This window comes from Dendropsophus ebraccatus, chromosome 4 (genome assembly GCF_027789765.1).
Source record: "Dendropsophus ebraccatus isolate aDenEbr1 chromosome 4, aDenEbr1.pat, whole genome shotgun sequence".
Lineage (NCBI taxonomy): Eukaryota > Metazoa > Chordata > Amphibia > Anura > Hylidae > Dendropsophus > Dendropsophus ebraccatus.
Genome location: NC_091457.1, coordinates 98,944,297 through 98,961,233, shown reverse-complemented (window position 1 = coordinate 98,961,233; position 16,937 = coordinate 98,944,297). Strand labels below are relative to the sequence as shown.

General features: G+C 44.6%; 1 protein-coding gene across 1 annotated transcript in view; it reads left to right on the top strand.

Annotated features, from left to right (window-relative positions):
* The window catches only part of LOC138788465 (Wilms tumor protein 1-interacting protein homolog), a 39,338-nt gene extending 28,142 nt beyond the window's left edge, over window positions 1-11,196 (top strand). Inside the window, exons 5-8 of the mRNA XM_069966341.1 lie at window positions 1,163-1,293; window positions 2,853-2,904; window positions 4,032-4,100; window positions 8,151-11,196. Coding sequence (XP_069822442.1) covers window positions 1,163-1,293; window positions 2,853-2,904; window positions 4,032-4,100; window positions 8,151-8,303 — 405 coding nt within the window. The 3' untranslated portion in view covers window positions 8,304-11,196. The remainder of the gene's footprint in view (window positions 1-1,162; window positions 1,294-2,852; window positions 2,905-4,031; window positions 4,101-8,150) is intronic.
* Window positions 11,197-16,937: the final 5,741 nt, after the last annotated feature.

Below are 16,937 nucleotides of genomic sequence, written 5' to 3'. Positions count from 1 at the left end.
TTTCTGTATAATGGGTAATGATCTCGTCTCCTAGAGATTTTCCTCTTCACACACTCTGGGGTTACATGATCCAACATGTTAAAGTGTGCGTTATGTCAGATCCTGGAACAAATCATCTGGCACATGTAAAGTATTTGGTGTATGTGTGTGGACTTGCACGGGTTCAGCCTTCACATTCCGCTGGAGGATATGAGATCTGCCACCTCCTTCCCTGCCTGTTTCATGATGAGGGTGTCTGGAGATGTCTTATCTGTCACCAGTGTCTGCTTTCTTTTAGGGGGTCTGTGCTGCTTTGTCACTAGTTAGTCATGTATCTGCACATTTAGGGCTTATTCACACGTTTCCGTGAAACACGTAACTATGGATGGGTATCAATATAATGCCAGGATCAGGAAAGATGTTTAAAGAGACTCTGTACCCACAATCTGACCCACCCCAAACCACTTGTACCTTCAGATAGCTGCTTTTAATCCAAGATCTGTCCTGGGGTCCATTCGGCAGGTGATGCAGTTATTGTCCTAAAAAACAACTTTTAAACTTGCAGCCCTGAGTCAAACAGCTGTGGCTTTGAGTACCTGTGCCCCACTTTTGTACCACCCCTCCGTTCCTCCTCCCCACCCTCTTCATCCTTAGGAATGTGACTGGAACATTTTCTCCTGTCTGAACATTGCACAGGTGCCTTAACGATCCAGCCCATGTTCAGTATTCACACAACTGACGAATAGGAGACAATCTGCCTGGAGCATTCCTAATGATGAGGAGGGTGAGGAGGAGGGTCAGAGAGGTTGTGCCAGCCTAATGCATACACAATCTAAGCTCCGGCCATTGGACACAGGGCTGCCAGTTTAAAAGTAGTTTTTTAGGACAATAACTGCATCGCCTTCCGAACGGACCCCAGGACAGATTGTGGATTAAAAGCAGCTATCCAAAGGTACAAGTGGTTTTGGGGGGTCAGATTGTGGGTACAGAGTCGCTTTAAATCTTCACGGGACTGTAATCACACAGCCGCGCGTTTACCTGTGTTTCACGGAAATATGTGAATAAGCCCTTACCGTTATGGCAATAATACTTGGGCAGAAACCATACTGCAGCTCACCTAAAGATGATCACTAATAGGAGCAGTAAGGAAACTGTACCCACTGTCTTTTTTTATGTTTTTCAGATTTTACAAGCTCTGGGGAAGTCCTACCATCCCGGCTGCTTCCGCTGTGTGGTCTGCAACGAGTGTCTGGATGGAGTCCCCTTCACAGTGGACGTGGAGAATAATATCTATTGTGTCAAAGATTATCACACGTAAGAACAGTGACACATGTAAAGGGGGAAGTCCTGCCACACATAGTTAAAGGCAGAAAAGAGGGGGGTAGAACCTTTACAGGTTTTGTTTTTTTTTTCCCCTCAAGAGACTGCAGTGCGGTGCTGCCACCCTGTGTTGTAGATTTGTATACTGCTTGTTTTGCTTGCCAGTTTAGAACATCTCATTTAGACCAGGTGCTGTAGACAAGGAAAAAAAGCAATCATGATGTAACATTCAGGGTAGAACTTAGAGCAGACTTTGATAAATGGTAAAAATCTACTTGTCCATCCAATAAAAAAATCAAAAACGGCTATAGACACCTTGCACTCATTTTTAAAAATTCTTTGCTTTACAAATATAAACAGAAGTATTCTAAATTCTTACCTACTGTTGCTCCTGTTACAGTCTGTGTAACTACTTCACATAGATTGTTGTGCAGCTGCTCATAATGTAGATTCAAAGGAACACTGCTCCTTCTCCTCTCCGCTCCATTTTTTAAAACGTGTTTGAGATAACAGCAAACGGTGGGAGGACACTGTATGTGGCAGATCAGTATATGGAGCTAGGGAACGTGTCCAATTCTTCAGGGAGGGCAGAGCACACATGCTAAACTGTATTAAATTGTATGTAGGGAGGAAAGCACACAAGGCATTTTGCAAAAGGGTGAGTCACATAAGCTGTAGAGAGTAAGAGTACTCAAGGCTCACAAAGTGTGCAATAGAGTTGATATTCCTGGAGGTGTCAGTAATATGAAAAATGATTAAGCTTTACTAGATAAGTGGTCCAAACAAGGGAAACTGCATGTTTCCATATGCCAAATAATGCACTTGGGGAGGAGGCATTCTCTATCAGAGTACCATATTAACCGTTCTGTGTTGGCTAAGACTTCAGAAGAGAAGGATTCAAGGGTAGTGATTTCTGAGAGCATTAAAAGTAGTAGTATTAGATGCTTGGAACAACTTCCAGAAGATTAGAGATTTACATATAATTATCCATACACAAGAGCTTACAGTCTATTAGCAGGGGGGCTAAAATGTAATGAACTAAGAATTGAGTCTAAAACTAAAGCAATGTTGATGGTACCAGCCACCCTTCTGAAGTACTGTATAGGGAACTTAGAAGCAAAGGTTTGGGGGTACATAAGTATTGAGCAGGGGATTTTTCAACTGCCCAAGCCTTTTGTTCTTTTGGAGATATACCACACCACCAGGGGGAAAGCTGCCCCCCATTGAGAATGCACAAACGCTTACCTAGCATGTATGTTTTATGGGGGGGGGGGGGCGCAAATCAAGCCTGATAGCTGTTATATATGGATGGCCAGCCTAAAGGGAACCGATCACCAGGGAGTGTGACCTGGCCCCAGTACCTTATAGCTGCCTGGCACAGCTCTCAGATGCTATGTCCGGACCTGTCCACTGTAGCGTCAATTTAAAAAACCAAAAAACTCTTCAAGTGCAACTTTAACTTCTGATTATTAAAATATATGCAAAAATCATTTTGTCAGAGCTCACTGCAGCTTTGGGATTTAATCGTAATGATTATTATCTTTGTCTTTCAGGGTTTTTGCACCTAAATGTGCCTCGTGCAGTCAGCCAATCCTCCCAGCACAGGTAATGTCTGTGTCTCTCTCTGACCAGTGCTTATGTTGCATTATCTTACCATATAATGAAATATTCTGACATTCTATGATGTCGGTGAATGGGAAGATTTGTTTACGTTCAGAAAACCTGCCACGGCCACATCCCTAGTTTGTTTCAGTGTAGTCATTCCTCGCGCGGATAAATTCCTCGAAATTCCGCCTGGTGTACGCGCGCACGGCCGCGTTCCTCTCCGCCCGTGCCATAGACACCATTCTATGCATGGGCAGATTTCGCATCCCGCCGAGAGAATTGACACGTCAATTATTTCGGCGGAATCAGCCGGCCCATAGAATGGTGTCTATGGAGCCGGCGGAAAGGCGCGCGGCCATGTACAGCCCACGGAATTCTGCAGAATTTATCTGCGACAATTCCTCAGTGTGAACCTACTCTTATAGTTTGTAACCATATATCGGTGCAGGGAGAAGTCTAATGTCCAGGCTGTGAGGAGGTGTATAGACTGGATACGAATCCCCAGCCATGTGAGCAGGAAGGGGACAGGTAATCAAACATGTTTCCTAGTTCAGCCAAATTTACTGTTTTGCGCATCTCCACTCTCTCAGGTAATCCTTTGCAGTCTTTGCCAGTCCCTATATGTTTGGTTCCAGCAGTGACTTTTTGGCCCATGTGTGCACATGACACATCATCGCCAGAGGTCAATAACAGACTAAACAGAGGGACTAAAACAGGGATGAGAAATCTTTGACCTTCCAGGTGTTGGAAAACTACAATTCCCATCATGGCACAAAGGGGGTGTACCCTCCATGCGCCACATTTACTACAAGTTACACCTGAACATAAGTGTGAATTGTAGTATACATCTACACAAGCAAATACCCACACTTCAGTTCATTTTGACCAGTTCACTTGCTAGTACTGTATTTGGCAGATATTCAAGCCATAGATCTGCAGTATTTCAACTGTGTGTAAATGTAGTCTTATAGCACATGATCTGATCATGGAGAGAGACCTTACTAAAATGGGCCTCTGTACAAGCTGCTGAGCTTCCCCTTCTCCAATGTAGGGGGATGATAATAGATGTTGGGTTTGCCCGGCAGATGCATCACTTCCATTCACTTGTTTTCTTCCTCCTTCACCAGGGTTCAGAGGAAACAATCAGAGTGGTTTCCATGGATAAAGATTACCACGTGGAGTGTTATCACTGTGAGGTAGGACACCACCCCTTGCATCTGCTTTATCTTAGATCATGCTGGAATTAAAAAAAAAAAAAAAATTTACAATGCAGCAAGACAAGGATGTGGGATAGTACTACAAGTCCTGTTTCTGTGATCAGCAGTCTCATTAGCCCCTTCGTAATGCATCCCCTTTTAGGAATGGTTTACACATAACAGAATCACAGCGATTTTTACGCTGCGAGTTCTCAGCGAAATCTGCTGAAATCCCCATACTGTCTGTTTGAATACTCCCATCAGAATTTTCATCCCGCTATGTAAGCGCCAGCCCCCTTAACCTGAGGCAGCCCAGTGAATAGGTAAACGGGGGAGGCGTTTACATACAGCGGAATGAAAATTCTGCTGCATGTATGTAATGCCATTCAAACTGATAGTATGGAAACCACAGTGTGAAATCCACTACGATTCCGTTGTTTGATCCCACTCTTAAGGATGTCAGTTTTGTTTCTTTAAAGGGGTTATCTATGATAAGAAAACACTTGATTGAAAATCTGAATAACCCTTCTAATCCTCTGCTTCCGAGAACAACTTTTTCTTATTTTTTTGTCAACATAGATGTAAGATGGCATGTTTTCTTTATGTGATGAGTTATAATGTAGAGGAACAAGGGAAAAAAAAAATGTATCTAACAGAGAGACAGACCACAATTGTACTATTAACATGTTGTAGAAACTCAATAAAGTTTTTTTTTTTTTTTTTGGTTTTCATAAATTTAAATTAAGCTCCACTAGAGGGGGCAATCAGGAGTACAATTACAGGGTAAATAGCATTGACGGCTCAGGGAAGAAAGAGTGCTGCACCTCACACCTATGGCTGATACTAGTACTCCTCGGCTGCATAAAAAACATCAGAATTCTGTATGTGAATTGATCAAGCCACACTGCCCCATGTACCTCGTGCAGGTATCTGATACACATGGGTCCCTACACTAAGTCCACACTGTGCCGGTCAGCGACCACCACCCCCACAGGCGTGCACAGTCAGGGAAGGGAGGCCATGGAACGGCCCTGCAACCCCCATGCCACAGGACCAGACCCAAAAATGCCACACAACACACCTTTTTCTTCCCTGAACCGTATTTTGTTCCTCTCTTTTCTCCATGTTTTGCACTCCTCCTGGTGAGACCCACATGACCGCAATTAGCAGGAGACACCTGAGTGCTCATGGTTTTAATCCCTCCTGTCTGTCCCATTCTATCTTTGATAGCTATGGTGAGTGCAATACCTTATCCAGACTTGTGCTGTTTGGGGGCAGCTTCCTCCGCCGGTGGTGCTGGCTGGGTTTTGGTGTGGCATTTTTGGGTCTGGTCCTGTGGCATGGGGGTTGCAGGGCCGTTCCATGGCCTCCCTTCCCTGACTGTGCATGCCTGCGGGGGTGGTGGTCGCTGACTGGCACAGTGTGGACTTGGTGTAGGGACCCATGTGTATCAGATACCTGCACGCGGTACATGGGGCAGTATGGCTTGATCAATTCACATACAGAATTCTGATGTTTTTTATGCAACCGAGAGGTACTAGTATCAGCCATAGGTGTGAGGTGCAGCACTCTTTTTCTTCCCTGAACCGTAAATAGCATTGACTTGGGGGCATTCTGTAGGCCCCAGGCTGCCATCTGTCAAGTGGCTCTGTGCCCACAATCTAAACCGCACAAATCGCTTGTAGCTTCAGATAGCTGCTTTTAATCTCAAGATCTGTCCTGGGGTCTGTTTGGCAGGTGATGCAGTTATTGTCCTAAAAAACAACTTTTAAACTTGCAGCCCTGTGCCCAATGGCTGACTTTGGGAAGGTGTTAAAGGGCTGGTACAAACATCTGTAAACGAAGCTGTGTCATGGTCTAATGTAGAGTTCTGCAACTTTCTTTGGGCACAAGTGCACAAATAGAAAGTTACCCCAATCATTTTTCTTTTAATATTTGCCAAAAATTGTTGTAACTTGTGAAGAAATTTGCCCTTTTTGTTCATGATCGGAATAACCTATACAGACCTACTCCTACTAGATTTTATATAAAATCTAGTAAGTATATTCTCACCTTTCCTCATTGTCTTCTCAGCCTCCACTAACAGCAGCTGTCACCACTTCAGAGACAAAGTTATCCCAGCAGTGACGGCCCACTCAGCCAATCACCAACTGAGACGGGATTGTGGCACATCCACTGATTGGCTGGAAAGACTGTCAATGCTAAGACAAGTTTTCTTGGAAGTGGTGTGGAGAGGGAAGGATAAACTACTGGATATACCCTTTAAGGGTGCGTGCACACTACGGATTTCCTGCAAATGACCCGCGGCGGATTCAGTTGCTCGTACCCGCAAGCGTCGGCGCACATATCTGCCCGTGCCATAGACACTATTCTATGTATGGGCGAATTCCGCATTCCACCGAAAGAATTAACATGTCACTTCTTTTGTCGAGATGCGGAATCTGCCCATGCATAGAATAGTGTCTATGGCACGGGCGGAGATGCCCGCTGCCGCTTGTAGGTGTGAGCGATGGAATCTGCCGTGGGTCATATGCGGGAATTCTGTAGTATGCACGCACCCTCACACTAGTGTGTGGTAAATTACACTGATATATTGCAACAAATCCTCAGCTGTGAAATTTGGTTAACATGGTTTCTGAACCTCCTATGCAAGCAAAAATTTTCCTACTTACTAATAGCCAATAGATTTTGAAAATGGTGAGATTGAAATAAAGTCCATTAAAAAGTTGCAGGACTCTTTATAAATTGGTGAAGCTTTACTTACAAAGGACTGCTCTGGACTTTGTAAGGGAACCTGTCATGATGCTATGCTAACAGCAGGCCTCATGACTGTCACAGGATAACCATGACAAGCTTAGTTTTCCAAAGTGGTGGAGTCTGTAAGCCGCAGTCAGACACCAGGGGAGTTATTTATCAAACTAGTGTAAAGGAGATTTGGCTCAGCAGCTTCTTCATAATGTGCTACATGATCCTGGGGTGACTTCTGAGTGAATAATGGTGCGTTTACACAGAGAGCTTTATCTGACAGATTTTGGAAGCCAAAGCCAGAAACAAACTATAAACAGGGAACAGGTCATAAAGGAAAGATTGAGTTTTCTCCTCTTTCCAAATCCATTCCTGGCTTTGGCTTCCAAAATCTGTCAGATAAATCTGTGTAAACGCATCATTAGGCAAAGATATAAAGCAAATTCTTGTGTGTGGATGCAGCCAGTCTCCAGCCACCATGTTCTGAAAAACTCACTACTAACTGATATTCACCATACATAAGAGAACGGCTAACAATGCCAGATACAAGTAATATAGTGGTCAGCCATAGGCCCAGATTTATCAGTTCTGTCAGCATCTACGCTCCTGAATTATTGCAGCCCCACAAGAACTACTCTCTCAACCAATAAGTGACTACAGCTGTGCCCCGCCTCACTCACTGATTGGCTGAGTGGGGCCATGACATCACAGGATTGGGAGCCCAGTGGCGGAACCTTGAACTGTGATGCTGAATTGCAGGGGCATGAGGACTGCTAAACAGGACTACTTTATGATCCCACCACCCCCTGTTGCCCATAACTCCCCTTTAATTTCTGCCTTTCTGTTTCTAAAACACACAGCCTTCTGCAGCCATAGCACACTAATGAAAAAAAACAGAGTCTCAACAGACCTATTTATATCCCATTTGGTTTCTCTGTGCCTATTTTGAGAGCATATGGTGCTAAAAAGAAAAAGGGACATGCCCTAGTGTGGCCCATAATTGAAGACCAGACACAGCAATAAAAGTCTCAAATGGAACCCGTGAAATATCTTCTGAATGGAGCTGCATTCAGCTAGCATTTTGGGGTCCCCATTCTACCGATATCAGGGGTTCTAACTGCTGAGGTCCCTGCAATATTAGTAATGCCCTATCCTGTGGAGGGTTTTAATAAATTTATGAAAGTTTCTAAAATCACATCGAAATCATCACATTCTCATTATGGGGCTATTGAATGCTGTTTGTGGGATAAAAAATTTACTCGTGTGATTTTACCCTGCCTGATACTATCTTTCCCCTATGTGCAGGACTGTCACCTTCAGCTGAATGATGAGGAAGGCCACCGCTGTTACCCGCTGCAGGGACATCTCTTGTGCCACAGCTGCCACATCAGACGTCTCAGCGTGAACATTCCTCCCCCGCACCAAGTCAGCTACCCAATGCATGTCACAGAGCTGTGAGAGTGCAAGGAAGCCCATGGAGGAGATAGACTGACCCTCCCTGTATTCTACAAGCTGCGGGTGCCCTGTGTACAGATACGAGGAGGTGGAGCCTGTGTCTACAATACATTTCTACAGAGCCGGCGATTGCTTTCTTCAAATTATTTATTGTCCGGTCGATGCTCATCCCCGGGACGCTAGAATGTGGCTCTCCAGTAGTGAGAATTAGCACTTAACCTGTATTAACCTGTCTTCTGCCGGACACCAGGACACTGCAGGCAGACATCTTGTTCTGGTTCTGTGATGGGACAGGATTCTGGGGGAGGGGAGCATTCTTAGCTGCTTTTCCTTATGTACCGTCCACTGTTGCTGCAGAACTTCCTAGCAGTGAGATATAAATATTGATGCTTCTGTCTGATAGGCTCTGAGCTCCTAGTCCTCAAATCCTATATAACAACTGATCTTCATGCTGGGGGATTCTTGTGCAGAGATGAATCTGCAAGATTTAGATCCACTTCTGTTCCATGAGTAAACATTTCTTTGCCTGTCATATGAATGTAACAAATACTGTAAGTAGAGACATGGTGTGACATCATAGGAAAAACCCTGAAAGCATCAAAGTGAGCACTGATACTAGAGCCCACATGTAACTAACACAGGGGGATAACATGGAGACAACTTCTTGTGAACTCCTGTAAATAAAGTGTCATCCTTGTGTTTCCATGGCTGGACAGCAAGCAGAGGCCCTAAATGCAATCCCTCATGTAGTGAAGCAGTCCTTGTTACCATAGCAAACAGTGTGTAGCTGTCATTTCTTGCAAAGTGTAGTGATTTTAATGGCGACACGACCGTGAGGTCTCTTACCACAATGATGACGCACTAGTTACATTATACTGAAGCACACAGTGGCCGACCTCCAGTGATACCACCACACAGTGTCACCCAGTCCTGAACATCACAGCATTTCATCCATTAGATCCCTTTCTGGAAATGGCCCTCATGAGCACACCTCCCTCTTCTGTGGTCAGTGACTCATGACATCTGCTTTATAATTTCTCAGGAAGTGATTTATTGTAGGGCGGGCGAAGAGTCACCAATCAGCCCACATCATCATGTACTAAATATTCTCTAAATTATTTTGTGCCATTCATGATCTGAACACGGTGGAGAAGTCAGAAAGTTCAGATCTGCAGGAGCTTCTTCTCAATATTTGACGCAGCTTGATTGGAAAACCCTGTCCCTCATTTACTGCCAAATAAGCTCTTAACACTGTATCTCCCCTATTCCTGCACCGATACTTACAACTAAAGGTTTCCAGTATTTATACACTGAGAATTTGGTCTCTTGTTGGTGCAACCATAGCTGTTCAGTCATATTACCAGGAGTCACATATGTGGCAGTGTAAAAGTCTCCACACTGTTCCCTTGTAGTTATATTGCTGATAATGGATCTTGCCAGCTTACAATCTAATGAGGTCCCTGACACTGGAATGAACACTGTGGACTGCGCTGCGGACTACTTTGTATATATATATATATATATATGAAATAGATGTGAATATTTCCATGTTGTATCCGCTCAGTGCCTTAGTCACCACAGACCCAGCCGCCTTTGTCACAAACGTCATATTCCAAAGCTTTGCGACACAAGACTAAGGCATGCTGGTGCGTCCCAAATTCCTTTAATCTATCATCATACTGTGCATGTAAGGGTAGAGTTAAGAATATAACATCACCCACAGAAGTATAATCGCTTCTGTGAATATATCACATTTTGCCCTTTCTGGATTCTCAGATGCTGGATTAAAGAAATTTAGCTAATTGTAAATGGCTTTTATATGTTTTGACCGACTGATGGCTCCTTAGCTGACTGCACTGCGGTGAAAGCACTCAGAGGCAGACTAAAACCTTAAAAGGATTGTCCAGCATTAGAAAAAGCACAGCTACTTTCTTGCATAAACAGCACCCCCATGTCCCCAGGTTGTGTGTAGTATTACAATTCAGCTCTCTTCACTTCATTTAAACTGAGCTGCAAAACCACACCCAAACAGAACAAAGAGTGATGTTTTTGAAAGAAAACGACGTTTTTCTAAGCCTGAAAAAACCCTATAAAGGGGTGATTGTTCATTGGTGCAATCCTCTGAAGTTTAGATCTAAATTAAATTCCAAGACAAAAAAAGCTGCCACAGTGTCCACAAGCTGCTGGTCGGCTAAATAAAGATGGCAACTGCTGGAGAGAACCTCTGGTTCAGGTTACCCAGCAGAGGGCAGGTTTGTAAGAGTTAGAGGCCTAGTACGGTTGGTGTGACCCCAGCATGAGTAACATGACAACATCGCTGTTGAGGAGTCTGCTATCGGTCACTTTTCCTGTTACATTTTATAAGATGCCACTGGTATCTCAATGTTAATTGTGGATCATGGAACGCCAGCGTCTCAGTATTTAACCCCAGGGGCTAAGTCCTGAACGGTTCTACTGTAACTAATGTCTTAACTGTAGAATATAAGTGACTTAAATTAAGTTTTTCTTTAAGAAATCTATTTTCATTTTCTTTGAGAGAATATAGTTTTTGCGTTTATTATCGGACCAGCGGAGTAGGAGCCGCCGCCCCTTGTATCGCCTACGTAGTCCGACGCAGGCAAACCAATGGGATTAGCTGAGCTATTTTTGTATAAATTGTTGCTTTGGTTATTTAGTTCCCTTAGAACAATTGTGGTTATTTTTATTATTATCCGTGTTTGATTCTCTTGATTAAGAAATAAAAAAAAAAATGAAAAAAAAAACCAGGGAAATGTAGATTTATTTATCGGAGGGAACAATACTGATATCATAAGTTATTTAATGTTAAACAGACGCCTCATTAAAAACCCTAGTTGTTATAATCTGCTTTTTACAATAAACACTTTTTTGTAGTTTATGTTGTTGCTTGTATTATTGTAATGGGTAAAGGGGGCACAAAGTATTGTCCGGTTGTACCAGCAACGGGGCACTGTGTTATTATGCATCAGTGGACTACTTTGTAGCACTGTAGCATTCCCTGGTCCAATCCAGTGCCCCCATAATTACAATCCACAGATGCATCTAATGGTGGGTTTACACAGAGTGATTATCGTTTTGAATTTTCGCAATATCGATCACATTTGAGCAATAATCGACTCGAGTAAACACAGCGAACGATCAAGCGACGAAGCAAAAAAATTGTTCATTGTGATCTTTCAACAAGTTCTCAAATTGGCATTGGTCGTTCACTAAAAATTCGCAGATCGCTTTGTGTAAACAGTCTTTCAAAGATTCACCCTATGTAAGAGATGGGCTTAAGCGATCTTAAAAACGATCGCAATAATGATTTTTCTAACAATTTATTAGTCTAAACGCTGATAGTTATAAAAACCAAATCGTTGCTTCAAAAAATCGTTAAACGATCTATTGGGCGAATTATCGCTTCATGTAAACAGACCATAACCCTGTCTTCACATTCATTGCTAAGTCCGGCAACAGATGGAGGAGATGCATCACAAATATGCGCTGACTGCAACAGACATATGAAGTGCAGCAGACGGATCCCAATTCTTCAGTAGAAAATGTTCTCTGTCCACAGGAAGCCGCTAACATTCCTTATGTTTCAGCATCACAACGGATTTTGCAGCATACTGTGGAATGATCAGAACATGAGGGGGCAACAAGCATCAAAAATATACACCACCTGATGAAACCATCCTGAGCCATATAATTATATACAAGAGTATACCCAGGGAGTACCAGCATAGTTCACATCTCTATATACAAGGGCATCTTAATAAATTAGATAATCATCAAAAAGTGAAACCCCTATATTATACATACAGCATTAGGGATGTCACGATACCAGAATTTTGAGTTCGATACCGATACCAGCTTTATTTCGATACTCAATACCAATTCGATACTAAATAAAGTTTAAAAAAAATAAGTAACAATACAAATATAAGCGATATACTTATTTATGTGATTTTTGATAACTTACATTTTATAGTTCGGACAATTACGCATGCAATGGATGTCAAACATGTATGTTCCTTTTCTTCCACTTTTTTTTTTTTTTTTTTTTTAAAAGCAAAAGGGATTATTAGAACCTTTTATTGTGATTTTTTAAATTTTTTAATAACACTTTTTAATTCCCCTCTACCCTGCAGCATACCTCCCTGTGCACAACAGCATACCTCCTTGTGCACTACAACTCCCATCATACCTTCTTATGCACTACAACTCCCATCATACCTTCTTATGGGGATTTGTAGTGCACACGGAGGTATGCTGGGAGTAGTAGTGCATAAGAAGATATGCTGGGAGTTGTAGTGCCCAAGGAGGCATGCTGGCAGTTGTAGTGCCCAAGGAGGCATGCTGGGATGTTGTGTCGGGAGGCTTCACCTTTGTGCACTACAAATCACCATAAGAAGGTATGCTGGGAGATGTAGTGGACACTGAGGTATGCTGGGAGTTGTAGTGCACAAGAAGGTATGCCGTGATTTGTTGTATCAGGAGGCTGCTAATGCAAAACTGAAACTCCCAGCATACCTCCTTGTGCACTACAACCCCCAGCATACCTCTTTATGCACAAAAAGGTATGCTGGGGGTTGTAGTGCACAAGGAGGTATGCTGCTGGGAGTTGTAGTGCGTTAGCAGCCTCCTGACACAACAACTCCCAGCATACCTCCTTGTGCACTACAACTCCCCACAAGAAGGTATGCTGCGAGTTGTTGTGTCACTGTACCCGGGGGAAGGGTGGTGGTGGGGGATCGGGCAGGTGCAGGGGACCATCCTGCTCGGGGCGGGTGCGGAACTGGCAGGTGCTGGATGGTGGGGAACTGCCGGGTGGGAATGGAATAGTTAAATGACTGCCGCCCGAACACGCTCGCGGGCCGCAGTCATTAGCAGTGGGGGCCGCTCCATATGCAGCAGACTCCTGCTGCATATGGAGCGGCTCGGGAAGGGTTAAATGCTGCTGTCAGTTGTGACAGCGGCATTTACCCTGAATAGCCAGCACTAGTGCTCGCTATGTGCCGGCTATTTGAATTTGCCGCCGCTGGGAGCGGAGACCACGTGGGCGGAGGAGGGGACACCAGGGGGCCGGGGGTGGCACACAGAGAACACGTCCGGCGCTCAACTAGCCGCTGCCCGTGTTCTCTGCTCTATACTTTATATTAAGCTGCTCTATTATGCAGCTTAACATAAAGTATCGATACCAGGAAATCCTGGTACCGAACCGTTTTTATGCCCGAAATATCGATAGTAGTATCGATATTTCGGTGCATCGTGCATCACTATACGGCATACAGCCAAGGAAAACACAAATCTCAGAAAATTTGAAATTAAAAAGACCACCTTAAAAAAAAAGAACAATTACACAGAAATGGGGGTTTGGGGATCTTTAGATCGTCCGGGGAGCCAATAGGAGATTGTTACCCTCCACCATATTTGTCTTTCAACATGTTGAAAGGCAATAAAAGACCTTTTATTACACAAAGCGATCAACTGTAATAGCTTCGTGTAATAGGGCCTTTAGGTAAGGCGAGTTTGCTGACCAATCAAGCACAGCAATTCTCTCATTATTAACCCCTTAAAGAGGTTGTCTAACATTTCTTTTCTTATTGGGAAAGAAAATAATTTGTAATCTGTCCATTTCCCTTAGTTGTTTTATCTAATCTGTCCATTTCCCTTAGTTGTTTTATCTAACCTTTTCTCACCTCTGTGTCCCTGTATCCTCTGTTGCTACTTTTTGGATCTGTGTTTGTTTACATAAAGAATAGAGATGAGCGAACCTGGAGCATGCTCGAGTCCATCCGAACCAGAACGTTCGGCATTTGATTAGCGCTGCCTGCTGAAGTTGGATAAAGCCCTAAGGCTATGTGGAAAACATGGATATAGTCATTGGCTGTATCCATGTTTTACAGACAACCTTAGAGCTTTATCCAACTTCAGCAGCCCCAGATAACCAAATGCAGATCGTTCGGGTTCGGATGGACTCGAACCTGAGCCCGGTTCGCTCATCTCTAATAAAGAACTTCCAGGTCACTGGAGTCAGCAGTGACATCACAGCTCTGCAAGCCTATAGCTCCACCCCCTCCTTTCTGAATCTAGCTCCGCCCACTATACCCATAGGCAGAGAAATCTCTGAATTACTATAAGTGTCATTTGAGCAGCATGGTGGCTAAGTGTTTGCCAATTACTGAAATCAAATAAACTAATTTTTTTAAAATCTTTCATCTGTTGTAGCACGACAAACCCCAGCACACATGTACATGATAGGAGTTGTAGTCCTGGATTACATATGCACTACAGTAGCCATCCTACAGGTGGGTTTACCTCAGCAAGAAATAGATAGAATAGTGACTCACATGAGGTGAAGCAGCATCTCCAGTAATAACAATATAGAGGGAGATTTATCAAAGCCTGTGCAGAGGAACAGGGGAGCACTTGCCCATAGCAACCAATTAGATAGCTTTTTTCATTTTTAAAAAGGCCTCTAAAAATGAAACCTATAGAATCTACACTGGTCCCTCTGCACAAGTTAAAGGGGTAGTGCGGTGTGAAGCATTTATTCACTAAATAACACACATTACAAAGTTATACAGCTTTGTAATGTGTGTTATTTAAGTGAATGCCCTCCTTCCCCATGTTTCCCCCCACCCACGCCAGACCCGGAAGTGCGGTGCATTATAGTTACGCATTCGCTGTTGACCCTGGCCGCCATCTTGGGATGATCACGTCATCTACAGGAGGCCGGCCGGACCACTCCAGCCCTCCCTCATGCTGGCCCCCCTCCAGCGCGTCATCAGCTGCTCAGACGTGATTGGCTGAGCATAGTTATGCTCAGCCAATCGCTGCTGAGCAGCTGATGACGCGCTGAAGGGGGGCTGGTATGAGGAGGGGGGGGGGGGACATGGGTAAGGGGGGCATTTACTTAAATAACACACATAACAAAGTTGTATAACTTTGTAATGTGTGTTATTTAGTGAATAAATGCTTAACACCGCACTACCCGTTTAAGATAAATCATCCATCATAGTTCCTTTATTTATATAGCTCCAGCCTAGGGCTGGGCAATGTTGGCCCAAATGAATATCACGGTATCGCACATGTAGCCGTGGTAACAATAATGAACAATTGTAAGGACATGCCCCTTTTCTAAGCCACACCTCTTATGCAAGTGTCCAGCATTAACCCTTTCAGCACTGACAGTGAAACGGACTGGCTTCTTGCTGAATGCATTTGCTGTAGACTATCACTGATGTCACGCTGCTGTTTTATCCTGTAATGTTAGAAGCTTTTGTAATTAACATCACACACCCTTGGCCATGCCAACTGGCGATATTTTGTTTAAAAAAAGTGTTTTATAGTGGTACATGCTTTATCCATATGATGCCCATATAGTGCCCACAGTGTTTCACAATGCCTTCCCTGTTGTGCCCATAAAGTAATAATGCCTTTCCAGCTGTGCCCCAGCACACACACAAAAAAACTAAAACCTCATACTCACCTAATTCGGCTATGGAGCAGGTTCCTTTCATCTTCTAAGGCTCTTCACTCCAGTCTGGGGGGAGGGGGACTGTGCAGTATCATCTGTTAGGCCCTGTTCACACGTAGCAAAACTAGCGGAATTTCGCCGCGGACTGCCGTTAGCTTCCCTCTCATAATGAGAGTCTATGGGAGGCATGTGCTGCTGTTCTCACAGCGTCTCTCCGCGCTGAAGAATGAACATGTTCATTCTTCAGCGCGGGGAGATCAGCAGCACGCGCCTCCCATAGACTCACATTATGAGAGGGAGGCTAACGGAATTCCGCTAGTTTTGCTATGTGTGAACGTAGCCTTAAGCTGAACAATTGACCACTCTCGCCGCCTAGTGAGCTCAGGAGTAGAGGGGGCTTCCCACCAGCCCGCCAGGTTATGGAGACGGCGGGCTGGGGATGGCCTTTACCTGTGCTTTTTTGGGCGGGGGGGGGGCAGCCCATGGGGCATATGCCACCCTGCCCCCCGGCTGAGCTTGCCCTGGTACTTGTAGTTCCCCTGGTCAACCCCGTTCTGCTCACACCCCCAGCACACATGCACACATCATCCCCCCCAGCACACATGCACACATCATCCCCCCCAGCACACATGCACACATCATCCCCCCCAGCACACATCATCCCCCCCAGCACACATCATCCCCCCCAGCACACATCCACACATCATCCCCCACAGCACACATCCCCCACAGCACACATGCACATATCCCCCCCAGCACACATGCACATATCCCCCCCAGCACACATCATCCCCCACAGCACATATCCCCCCAGCACACATAATCCCCCACAGCACATATCCCCCCGGCACACATAATCCCCCACAGCACATATCCCCCCGGCACACATAATCCCCCACAGCACATATCCCCCCGGCACACATCATCCCCCCCAGCACACATCATCCCCCCCAGCACACATGCACACATCATCCCCCCCAGCACACATCATCCCCCCCAGCACACATGCACACATCATCCCCCCCAGCACACATTATCCCCCCCAGCACACATTATCCCCCCCAGCACACATGATTACACACACATCTACACTTACTTGCTGGGAAGCTCCAGGACCCATGTGCTTCCTGTTTTCCTACTGGTCCTCACACAGC